The sequence below is a fragment of the Entamoeba invadens genome (genome assembly GCF_000330505.1).
Source record: "Entamoeba invadens IP1 unplaced genomic scaffold scaff_1105074724328, whole genome shotgun sequence".
Lineage (NCBI taxonomy): Eukaryota > Evosea > Mastigamoebida > Endamoebidae > Entamoeba > Entamoeba invadens.
This window is the reverse complement of record NW_004440100.1, coordinates 23,295-35,678: the sequence shown is the minus strand read 5'-3', so window position 1 is coordinate 35,678 and position 12,384 is coordinate 23,295. Positions and strand designations below refer to the sequence as shown.

General features: G+C 34.7%; 6 protein-coding genes across 6 annotated transcripts; 4 read left to right on the top strand and 2 right to left on the bottom strand.

The window, feature by feature from the left end:
* Positions 1 to 27: 27 nt before the first annotated feature.
* EIN_314900 (hypothetical protein) lies at positions 28 to 543 on the top strand (the record flags this gene model as incomplete). Its single annotated transcript, XM_004253644.1, has 1 exon — positions 28 to 543. One exon carries the CDS (start codon positions 28 to 30, stop codon positions 541 to 543), a length of 516 nt encoding a protein of 171 aa, XP_004253692.1.
* Positions 544 to 1,376: 833 nt separating this feature from the next.
* On the top strand, positions 1,377 to 4,529 carry EIN_314890 (hypothetical protein; the record flags this gene model as incomplete). Its single annotated transcript, XM_004253643.1, has 1 exon — positions 1,377 to 4,529. One exon carries the CDS (start codon positions 1,377 to 1,379, stop codon positions 4,527 to 4,529), a length of 3,153 nt encoding a protein of 1,050 aa, XP_004253691.1.
* Positions 4,530 to 5,311: 782 nt separating this feature from the next.
* EIN_314880 (hypothetical protein) lies at positions 5,312 to 6,736 on the top strand (the record flags this gene model as incomplete). The annotated part of the gene is made up of 1 exon (XM_004253642.1): positions 5,312 to 6,736. The coding sequence occupies one exon, from the start codon at positions 5,312 to 5,314 to the stop codon at positions 6,734 to 6,736; it is 1,425 nt and encodes a 474-aa protein (XP_004253690.1).
* A 169-nt stretch (positions 6,737 to 6,905) lies between these two features.
* Positions 6,906 to 7,949, bottom strand: EIN_314870 (hypothetical protein; the record flags this gene model as incomplete). Its single annotated transcript, XM_004253641.1, has 1 exon — positions 6,906 to 7,949. The coding sequence occupies one exon, from the start codon at positions 7,947 to 7,949 to the stop codon at positions 6,906 to 6,908; it is 1,044 nt and encodes a 347-aa protein (XP_004253689.1).
* A 1,153-nt stretch (positions 7,950 to 9,102) lies between these two features.
* On the top strand, positions 9,103 to 10,515 carry EIN_314860 (hypothetical protein; the record flags this gene model as incomplete). Its single annotated transcript, XM_004253640.1, has 1 exon — positions 9,103 to 10,515. The coding sequence occupies one exon, from the start codon at positions 9,103 to 9,105 to the stop codon at positions 10,513 to 10,515; it is 1,413 nt and encodes a 470-aa protein (XP_004253688.1).
* Positions 10,516 to 11,547: 1,032 nt separating this feature from the next.
* On the bottom strand, positions 11,548 to 12,237 carry EIN_314850 (hypothetical protein; the record flags this gene model as incomplete). Its single annotated transcript, XM_004253639.1, has 1 exon — positions 11,548 to 12,237. The coding sequence occupies one exon, from the start codon at positions 12,235 to 12,237 to the stop codon at positions 11,548 to 11,550; it is 690 nt and encodes a 229-aa protein (XP_004253687.1).
* Between the last annotated feature and the right edge of the window lie 147 nt (positions 12,238 to 12,384).

The following is a 12,384-nucleotide window of genomic DNA, read 5'->3' as shown; positions in this document are numbered from 1 at the left end:
TTCTTTGCGTTGGTCTTTGGGCAGTTGATGTATAACAAGACAACACCAAGTTACAGCAGTTTGATTAAAGGAATTGATGATGTCACAAATGTAGCATTGTCCATTGGGATTATGGTCGTTGTTGCTATCTATGCGTTCTGGCTAGTCTTTGGTATCATAAGAACATACTCGGAAACAAAGAAGTTGGGAAATGTGGCCGTACGAGTGAAGTACTATGGTGCGTTTACTATTTGTGTTGTTGTGTTGTATTTTGCACTGTTTGTTGCCTCAGACTTTATGGGATATCATAACAACGCCGACATCAGTCTTACTAGTCTTGCTTATATCAACTTTTATGTGATGATTCTCACTATTTTGTACTTGCCCATTGGATTCTCGGAGACATTTGGTGAGGAAGTACCAACAAACAAAACAGAAAGCGCGAGTGTTGTTGTTAATCCACAGAATAGTGTAATCAAACTTGACAAAGAAGAAGGCGAGGATGAACTCATCGTGTTTGATGATGAGGAGGAAAAACCAAGTCTTGTGTTCATCGACGAATAAATGAAAGTTGGTATTTTTTGTTGTCTTTTGGAGTTTAAGTTATAATTCATTTGTATAACAAAACGGTTACATTGAATAGAAAATGTCTTTTTGATTATTACTAGTTTATTATTGTAAAAATTGTTAAAGTTGTAATTAATAATAAAAAGTAGCAAATTGTCAAGTTATTTGAAAAAGAATTTAATTGATATTATTGAAAATATCGACCACTAAACAATATTGATTGGAGTTTTTATTTATAGAATTTTACAATAATTATTCCAAAATAAAATCAAATTATTGTAATTCCATAAAATTAGTCATTTGAAATAATACCATTATAATTATTTAATTGAATAATAACATTCCTTTGTAGTTGAATAATTATTATTCGTTGTTTGATATTGTCAATTGAAAATATGGACTTTTGGTCTAAAAAAAAAATAAAAACGATTTGAACACAACCCCGTGATTGTACGTATCTCTAAACTATTGAAAAAAATAAAAAAATTGATGTTTATTTAATTGAATAGAAATTGATTAAAAAAATAAATCTCTATTATAGTATATATTAGTTTAAAATACATTGGTTCAAACAAATCTATTTTGGTTTGATAATAATTGGGAATTTCCAAGTCCACGAATTCCCGTCAATTTACAGCAAACAGACGGTATATAAACATAAAAACTCAAAAGAAAATGTGTCCAACGAAACACAAAACGTCTGATTAAAAATAGAAAACACAAAAACGCTTTGTTCTTGCAATTGAAAGTGTTTGAACAAGAGTATTGTTGAGTGTTGTACTTAAGTGGCGAGAACTCAAAATGTTCTGTAGTAAGAACTTCAAAAGTCAATGTCCACTGCTACCAACCCCAATTCCCACTTATCGACTCAAAAAGATCCACTGCAGTGGTTGAATGAAACAGCGCACATGACTATCGATAACTACAAAACGCTAGAAGATGGTGTCATTTTGGTGAATGTTGTCAGTCAGTTAACAAAGCAAAAATTTGCGTTTAACTGTCAACCGAAGAATGTGTTTCAGCGCATTGAAAATTTTAGCGCACTTTTCACGCAAGTCCGCAATTTTTATAAACACGACTGCGCGGAAAACATCATGAGGATGGTCTCTGGAGACGAGAAGGAGATCGCTGATTTTGTTTCGACACTACACAGAGTCTCTTCGTTTGGTCCCGACAGAGAAAAGTTTGGTATTTATATAGCAAAACGACTGAAACTTGGAACCGCTATTGAAAGTAACTGCGAGTTAATGATTCAACTTGCGAAGCGTAGGCAAATATCAACACCGGAGAGAAGAGACTCCCCAGTGCGGTCTAGTTTGACAAATGCATTCAACCAAATCAATTCACCAAATAAAACGAACTCGCCTGATAAATTGAAAATCTCGTCGCCAGGGTATACAGTCAGCGAATTGAGTGATTCAGCAGATAAAGAAACACCACACAATGAAGAAAGTGAGGCAATTTTTGCTGTTGAAGAAGAGGAAACTATTGTCCACCACAGGAGGAAAAGCGACCCAAGAGAGATGAAGGTCCAATTTGATGATGGGTTTACAGACAAAAAGCGCTCAAGGGTTTCCGTATGTTTTGGTGCAACGAACGTCTCGAAACCAGTTATGTACTCATTGGAGGAAGAAAGTACTAACACGACAACAGAGGCTGAAACGAGTGAAGACTCTGACTGCGGGAGTGTCGCATCCTTTAGAGATGAAAAAGATGATTTTGATAAATTTGAGAACTTTTCGAAGTTTGCGAAAGACGAGAGTTCTGACGAAAAACAAGAGAAGAACGAAAAACAAGAGCGGTACAGCAAATACATTGACGTTGGGAGAAAAGCGAAAAGGGCGGAGGTCAACTTTTTATCATCATTTGAGAAAGAATTAATTGTAGTGTTAGACAAACAAAAGAGAGAACAAAAAGAAAGAGGAGACACCGGAGAAAAGCTCCGATTTGTGTTGAAGGAGTTGGTGGAGAACAAACAAAAGAACGAAACCATTAAGGTACACCACAGAAATGACAAACAAGTTCAATACAACGCGTTTTCTGCTCGTCTCCAGAAGAATGAGACACGAACATCACTCCACAACGATGGAATGCTCTCGTCTATCCCCGTTCGAAAAAACTTTCTTGGTCGTAAGGAGAGAACATTGAGAAGACAATCGTGTATGTTGAGGCAACAAGTCCTTGAACCCGTCACAAGCAAAACTGCTAACCCAGAGAGATGGAGAGGGAAAAATTATAATGACTGTGATATAGAACACGTCAAGAGCATCCAATGGTTCATCAAACATAGAAAGGCTGCAAAAGAAGGCGTGCGAGTCATCAAGAAAATGCGGGAGAGGAAGGCCGCAGTGTTTGAAATGATCAATAATGAAGAACATTTCATGGACTGTATGATAATTCTCAATGAGATGCTCGAGTTTTTTATAGAAAACAAGTGTGGTGCGGTGTTTGATTTAGCGAAAAAGTACCTTGAAAAAGTCACTTTGTGTACACAAAAATTGGAAGATAAAATAGCGAAAATAGTGAAAGTCGACAAGATGTATTATGGAGAGGGTATTCCACAGATTTACAACGAGGTGTTCGATAGTTTTAATGACTATGCGTTTTTCATCAATTTATATAAACGACTCATGAACGATTACGATGATCTGACGAACGCATTAAACACAAAAGAATGTATTCAACAATATGTCTTGAAATTGAAGGTCGAAAAGAAGATGGATTTTGATATGTTAGTGTCTATGCCATTCCAACACATAATGCGATACAAAATCCAGATCAACCGGATTATTGAAACGTTACAAAATAACGACAAACTTTTTATTCCAATGAATGAGGCACTGAGTAAGGTGAGTGATGTTATTTGCAATGTCAATGATCAGTACAAAAGCGTTGCTCAATCGACGGAACTTAACACAGTCATATCACATATGTCTGTTGGTCTAGAAAAGACATTGTTCGGCCGAACAGTGGTTGGGATGACACGAGCACAAATCACTAAATTGCGAGAGAAAGATCTTGTTAAGTCAAAAACAGGGAAGCGGTACAAAAAGTGCTTTGCACTTATCATCTCAGATGCAGTCATCTTCCTGACAAACAAATCAATTTGCGACAGCGACAAAGTAACACTAAGCGATTTGGCTGACAAGAAAAAACTCCAAGTGGAGACTATCGCGTACTTTGATAATGTTGTGTTAATGCCATTCAGCGTCAACGAGTTACACTTTAGTGTTCAAGGAGACTATTTGGTCAAATTTGTTGATATGAAAGAGATGGAATTTTTTATTCAACAGGTCGAAACGGCTCGGAGTGGGTTGTGGCTGAATTACAATTCGGTACTCAAATCTATCAAGGCAGATAAGTACCCCTTTTTCTCAATGGAACTCGAGGACGTCACGTTCCACTCGGACGCACTGGTTAACAGAGCAAATTTGGTGCATGCAGTGTTGTCTGGGATATACGTTTTTGTGTACAAGTCGACGTCTGATTTTGTGAATAAAAACAAGCCTTTGCACACACTCAACATCTTTGAAAATCCCGTCAGCTTCACATGCGACAGTGTTGGGATGACCGTTTTTGTATGCTTTGATATGCCAGACAACAAGTTGCAATTACAAATGCAATCACTCCAACTTGGAATGCTTTGGATCAACTGTATTCGAAACGAGATGCAGGCTTTCATTACAGCAAACAAAGCAATTCTTCCAATTGAACCGAAGAGTCCAAGAGGAATTAATGCATGGTACGTCTGGAAAATTCTTCCAAACATTAATGGAAACGATAAGTGCTTCATTTGCAAAAAATTCACTTCAGTTGTTGATATCGGTTCAGGGAAGTTTTACTGCATCGACTGCGCAAAGTTGATCAAAAGTTCGACACTTTTCGAAATGTCAAGAACAGCAATTGTACTCCTTGCGTCACTAACTAAAGACACAAGACCAATCCTTGCTGGGGGAAATGACGTGCTCAAGGCCCTTGCATAAGTACGAATGAATGATAAAATGTCATTAAAATGTTTTTGTAGTCTTTGTTGTGTTATTCATTTCATGGTATTGAAATTCTTAACTATTATATATAATAAAGCTATTAACAATTTGTGGTTTTTGTTTTAATTTAATTAACTAATAACATATAATTTCAGAATTTTTTGAAAAGAAGAGTCTTATTGCAAACCAAAATAATAGAAAACAAAACAGAAAAATGTTTCGACTTTTGACTTTTTGATTTTTTTGGGACGAAACTTATAGTTTAATGGTAAAGTAGTTTACTATCTGATTTTTTAATACTAAACTGTGAAATTAATGAAGGTTGCAGTCTTGACATTCCTGCTATGTGTTGCATTTGGTCAGAAACCAAATAACATCGTGCAGATCGATTGCAACGGAGTTGTCATTGAGGTGCCACAAGACAAAGTACATGAGTATCGAAATTGTACCATAATAAACAACACTGCTATAATCTTTATCTGCGAAGGGTTTGCAGTGAACGTCACTTGGCAACATAAAGATGAGTACAAAGACTGCAATGAAGTGAAGCCACTCCGCGGCCCATTGCCACCCAATTTAATAAAAGTAAATTTGTTCGAACACGATGTATGGAATCAGACAATCACAAAGAGACTATTTTTGGTGGTGCAATGATGTAAGACTGGGATAATGGAACAATACCGTTTGGGTACAACGAGTATAATTGTAATGGAACAATCATCTTCTCGTTGATAAACAACACCAATTTCAGTTCATGCAACAAAACAAATGTGTATCCAATGCAATGTTCAAGAGATATTTATTTTATACCAGAAGATATGCTCAGGAAGTACTCATGGTGTTTGCTGATCACTAACGAAACAATTAAAATCCAGTGCAAAGACGGGAATCACATCATCAATCCAATTGAAAGAAACAAAGATAAATACTTAAAATGTAACGACACGCGGTTGGATAACAACACAATACCAAAAGGTTCGACTGAATTTACATGTGATGGAGTGGTTAGGATTGTCAAAGAAACGGAAGCATATAAGTATCAGTGGTGCAACCAAACTGAAATGGTGTTGCTAAATTGCACGTCCAATATTGAGAAAGTACCGAAAGACGCTGCAAAACAATTTAAAAACTGCACAGTCGTGAATTATAACAAAACGGAAAACTTTGTTATTGTGTGCAATGGGACAAGCTTTGTTGTTGACACATCAAAGCTGAGTGAGTACAAATCGTGTAACACGACTGTCATCAACTTAAACGACACTCTCAAGAATATAAGTGCGGACAATGTGCAAATTGTTGAAATTCAAAGGATGGGAGGAGCGGTGTTGAACTGTAATGTCAAGAATGTGAAGATAAACTTCTCAGTGTTTAATGGAGAGGAACATGTTGCTTCCGGTTTCAGTCAAGTGTTAGTTGAGGATTCTATGTTTGGACTAACAAGTAAAAACTCGATATACGAGTCTGTTACATTGGAGCGGTCTATAATTGACTCAAGTGATATAAGTAACGCAACAATTCGGGGAGGTGCAACTTTAACACTCATGGTTGGCAGAAGTAGATTCAAGTCCATAGTATTTAACCAGCGAAATGGAAAAAGATTGATAAATAATAGTGTGAACGAAGACCAAGTTGACTCAAAATATGAGCCACTTCCATTTGACTCATTTACTCGAATAAGCCGTATTGCGATCACAGACTCTTCACTCGTTGAAGTGGTAGCAAACAACATTCATATGACTGACTCGGAGGTTAATAAAACGGATATCCAAAATTCCCAGATATATCAATCTAATTTTATTGACACCAAATTCAACTCGGTAAGCTTTACTGATAGTGCCATTTATCAGAGTTCGTTTATTCGCTGTAGTTTGGAGAATGTTGGATTTGTTAAAGTCAACTTTGTTGGCGTGTTATTCGAGAACGTTGTGATGAACTTGAAGATAGAGGGACAAATGAAGATAGTGAATTCGACACTGAATAATTGCACTATCAATGGGAAAATCTTCATGAAGACAGTTGGATCGTTTACGTTCAATAATTCTGTGTTGCAGCTCGACAACGAGAAGGTAACAAAAAACACGACAAACTATACCGCAGTGTATGTTGCTGTTATTATCATATTTGGTGCAGTTTTTATCGCAACTGTCGCGGCAATCACTACCTTCTTGATTACTATGAGGAGGGCGTCATCTCAGAATCAATAATTTATGTGTTAATTGGTGTGAAACTTTTTAATTATTCAATTATTTAATTATTTAATGAATTAAAATAGTGGTGTTATTTTAATTAGATTATTTTTAATATAATTTAAGAAATTGAAAAAAAGACCCATTGCAAAATAATTAAAATAACAAATGTCTAAGAGATGTAAAGTTACAATGGGATCTTGTGTGTTGTAAATACCTTGTGGCGAATAACAGGAGCACACCCACTCGTTTTGGATGCCAGAGTCTTTTCAATGGAGTCATAAGCAGACCCACGAGAGTCGATAAAACAAAGGCGTTGTGTGCAATAATCCAAAGTGTACTTCTTTTTGTTGAAGATACCCGAAGTGATGATAAAATTGTGCACCGCCTGATCATGTCCCCAGTGGCTAAGTTTGTTTTTGTTGAAATTGGAAACGAGCACTTTGAGATACTCATTGACTTTTTGAATTCCGCCAAGTATCACACCTGCATTGGATATTAGCGTCATGTTTTCAGCGTATTGCCGAGCAGTCTCAATTCCAAACGAGTCTGCCATCCATTTAAAGTTGTTTGGGTCCGAAAAGGTCCGACAGTAATTTTTGTACGAGTCACACTCGACAGCAAAAATGAGTTCATCAGTGCCGAATGTTGCAAATGCGTCTGAGAAAACAAAAACGTCACTGAAGTCCGACAAGAATACTCTGTCGTATTTGTTTGTGTTTTTGGAAAGAAACTCATCTTCGAGTATAAAACGAGCGTTGACGGGGTGCATGGAGTGTATGACTTTTGGGATGGGTGATGCAACAACAGTAATATCAAATCGGTTTAACGTTGATACAAAGTCGTCTGGAGCAGTTTCAGACAGAAAGATGACGACTTTGTCTGCGTTTGGAATTGAATAGTTGAGGAGCGTGAACGCACGAACCGCATCATCACGAACAGCAAACCAAGAAGATGGACTGTTGAAAGAAACGGCAGACAGCCACAAATCACGTTTTGAATTCTTTGGAAATTTGAACACTTCACCACAAATTCCATCATATTTAAACTTCGAAAGATCGAAAAGCGCGTCTTTATATGAGTTGTTTTGAATTTGCTCCGAGTTCGTTGGTGAAGTTGATTTGGTGGTATTGTAACGAAGATGTTGGTGGTTAAAAAGGAATTGAATTTGGACAATAAAAAATACGAGGACAAAAAAAACAAAGACGTAACAAATATACACCAACTTCATCTAATTTATTTTTTCTATTTATTTGATTCAATAAAGTTTTTAGTATCAGAATTAATAAAAGTAATTATAATAATTATTGTCAATAAATGTTATTCAAATGTTATTAAATACCAAACAAAAATATTTAATATTATTTTTATTATAGTCGTTAGTTAACTTTAGTACAGTTAGCTAATGGGGTAAAAGTTAATTAACTAAAATGTATTTATGTTACTTCTCAACTTTTGACCAATTTGTATTTTTGTATACTTTAATACTTTTTTAAATATTTTTATAACTTATTTACCTTTTTTTTAAATTATAATAAAAAAACATTTAAATACATCTTTTATATGTTTTTTTCATTTCAATATTTTTTAAATTAGAAACAAATAGTTTAAAAAAACCAATAAAGATTAATACAATAAATAATTCTATAAAATTTTTAATCCAATTATTTCATCAAAGTAATTTCTTTGTTATTTTTTCTGAGTTTATTAAACAATTTAACTTTTTAAACCATATTTTATAAATACTTTATAACAATGACTTTAAAAACATTTCTATTTACCAGTATTTTAAATTGTTTTTTAAACAATACTTTGAATTTACCAAACAGTACCAAAAACAAGACCTTTCTATTATTAAAAATTACCCGATTATTCAGCTTAACTTGTGGAATATCAAAATATAAATAATATCTTTTTTCATAAATAAAAGTATGATTTTGTAGTAAAATTCAAACTTTTTATTTTCAAATAATAAAAGGCTAAAAAAAATTCTAGTCAGTCTTTAAACGTTATCTGGTGGACAAAAAATAGCTTTTGTTTTGTTTAAACATCGGGCATTCGGTAAATTATGAAAAAACAAGAAACAATTGGTATGGATTTTGGGGACGTCTTCCAGAAATATTACAATTTTAATGGTCCAAAAGGTGCCAAATATAGTTAGAGACCAGATAACGTTAAAAGACAGACTGTAAATAAAGTTTATGGTCAATAATATGACTTTTTTTTCATAAAAAACAGTTAACAAAATTCGAAAAGAGTTTCAAGAAATAAATTTATAACATGTTTATTATAATGTTAATTACAAATACTGATAATTATTTCACATAAAACAAAAATGATTAATATTAATACTTTTCTTTACTTTTTGGTACTGAAATAAACAAATGTTGTTTTATTTCACCTTTATTTTCTTCATAAATTCTTACCTATGTACCAATTTGTACTGTGATACATGCTCTTCCACTGGGTGCTCCAGCTCTATCGAAAATTATATGTTGATAAATGGGCAGTGTAAATACAAGAGATCGGAGGGTTGCGAGTTTTTCAATTCGAAAAACATATGCACTGAGTGCACTGATGGCTTCAAAATGGATTTTTCAAGAAAAATGTGCGTGCCTGGTGTCGAACTTTGTGCTGATATTATTGTAGACAACAGTGATAATCTTTCTTGTTTGAGTTGTTACGAAGGGTATACATTAACATCTGCAACAACTTGTGAAAAGTGTAAATCATATAACCCAAGTTGTCTAGTCTCCGACTCAACATGCACGTTGTGCTCTGTTTGTGCTCCTGGTTATTATATTGATAACAACAAATGTATATCAATCGGTAACTGTCAATATCCACACACATCAACACCCAAAATATGCTCAAGTTGTATTGCTGGATATTATTTGGACGAAACGACTCGTACATGTAAAAAAGGAAATATCACAAATTGTATTGTTTACTACGACGCTATCAAGTGTACAACATGTGAGTCCACTTACTACTATACATCAGGCGAGTGTCAGCAGTATTTTCACTGTTTAAATGTTGGTAACACAGGATGTAATTTTTGTGAATATGGATATGGATTGAAAGATGGCCATTGTGTCAAGTGCAACTCAAATTGTATTGAGTGCTTCAACGACTCAGATGTATGCAAGACGTGTCAGCATGGGTATGGTGTAATCAATGGGAAATGTGTGAGATGTAATTCTGCTTGTAAATCTTGTGATTCCACTTCTTCAGAGATATGTACCGACTGTTATGAGAAGACTGGGTTGTCTTCAAACACTTGTGTTTCATGTGGAGCGAATTGTCTGACTTGTGAAAATGATAATCCAACAAAATGTACGGCATGTGAAATTGGGTATGTCCTGACCAATATAAATACATGTAAAAAGTGTGGAAATAATTGTACGGACTGCTCAGCTACCAACACTGAGATATGTTATGACTGCCAAGCGACGTATTTTTTGAATGGTAACTCACAATGTCAGACATGTCAAACTGTCTCTTGTGGAGCGTTAGAAGAGTTTCAATGTGGAAAGTGTTTAGAGAAGTGCACTTTTGATAACAGAAATGGAAATTGGTTGTGTAATACAAACGAAAATTGTTACATATATGACTCAGCAAGAGGAAAGTGTACTGTGTGTAATGATAATTATTATTTGGATAATAACTATCAATGTCAAAAATGTAATAAAAATTGTGTCAGTAGGTGCACTAATAACGCAGACCAATGCAATGAATTGGAAGATATTCGACTTGACGAGAATTGTTTGATTTTTGGGCAAGATCATGTGTGTTAAACTTAGTAACACAGAAGATGTATATTATTACATCCCTATTAATGGAATGTGTAATTACGTCGTTGACGATAGTTCAAATGAAAAATCCAATGATCCCCAAAGTAAAAGTGATAGCGTTAGTACTAATCCAAGTCCTAGTCCAATCAACAGAAGCTGTTTGACAACCATATTTTTGTTGGCAATTTTCATAATTTTATTGTTTTAATTGTGTGGTTTTGGTGTTGAAATTATAACGATAAACTAATCAGTGAAATCAATTCATTTTTTTGAGTAAAGCAGCCTTGTTGTGTTTTTTTCACCATTTCATCGAGTGCATCCAAATCATCATCTGTCAACGGTTGTTGTTGTGAAGGTGGTGGTTGGTTATAATAACGAGGTATCCTTAATTGTTCAAAATACTGTCGTTGTAGTTGTTTTTTATGTTGTTTCAATTCTTGTTGTTTTTGCATTTTTACCTTAAAAGGTACAAACGGATTGCTTAGCAATTTTAGAACCATTTCTGTGCTCTTTTTTTCGTTCTTCTCGTTTTTATCAATCATTTCCGACTTAGTTATTGGCGTTTTTAAATCATAAACGATTTCATATTTTTCTTTATCGGCACGCATCTTTCGTTCTTCCTCTTGTGCCATTCTCTTTTCAAATGATTCGTGTACTGTGTTGTCCTCTTCCTCGTTGTTGTCTAAATCAAAGTTTACTTCAAAAGGCGAATATAAAATTGGCGACTTATTCACACAAGATGGATGGTACTCTATCAGGTTTTTGTTTTCCCCTAACTGGAAAATGCAATTGTTTTTATCCAAATAAGAAAAGAAGATGCCCCAACACTCCTCTTTTATTAATGTGTTAATATTGCCAATTATGTACATCCCAATCTTTGCTTGACTCAAACAACAATTCAAGACTTTGTAATTCCCCAATTCTCCAACTCCAAGTGTCTTGTTTGAGCGTACAACAGAAACACCACAACTTCTTTTTTGCAAAGCGAAAAGTTGGACATATTCTCCACATCAAAATTGGGATTTTGTGATGAAATCAATTGTCTTTGGCAGAAAACATTGATACAACACCAATTGAACTGACTGGTACATTCTTATTTTGTAAAGTTGAAAGAAGCATTTTCACAATGTTAGCCTCTTCAGCGTTTTCAAAATTTGTTTCGAAATTCCGTTCGATTTCTCTGCCTTCGCAATGAATAAACATGAAAGGAACTTTCTTATTTTTGAAGATACGTGAAACACAAGTGACATCTAAATTTGTGTGTATTGGAGGCACTTGGACTTGAGAAGAGTAAAATATTTTGTTTGTGAAGTCGAACGCAAATGGTGTGATTTCTTTTTCAATGTTCAAAAGTGTTCGATTGATCCAAGGGCATTGTAACAAGCGATCGAATAGTGATGTATCGAATCCACATCGTTTTGCCTTTTCGGAGTAAACAACAGGTCCAGGAAATTGAGGGTTTCCAATTAACACAAAGCAGTTGGATTGAAGTATTGGATTCAAACTTGTTGTTTCCAAAATCGACTCAGCTGAAGTAAAATAAGTTGTATCAAAACGAAGGTTGTGAAAGGATTGTATTTCGTTTGTATCATTATATGTTGTGAGCACACATATCGGGTTACCCAATTGTTCAAATGAACACTCTGACAGGTAAGACTTCATTTCAGACACACCATACACTTTTTCCGAGCAATAAAAAGTCGAGAAGTATGGGTTGTGACCCATGGCTTGTTTGCGGCGTTGTAATTCTTCGATTTTTTGAATAGTTTCAAGGGAGTTTGGCTTTGAATATGAGTTGATTGTTTCAAGGATAGTTGATGCTATTTGACTCAAACTTTCCTTTTTTCCATAATCGTACATTTGTGACGCAGA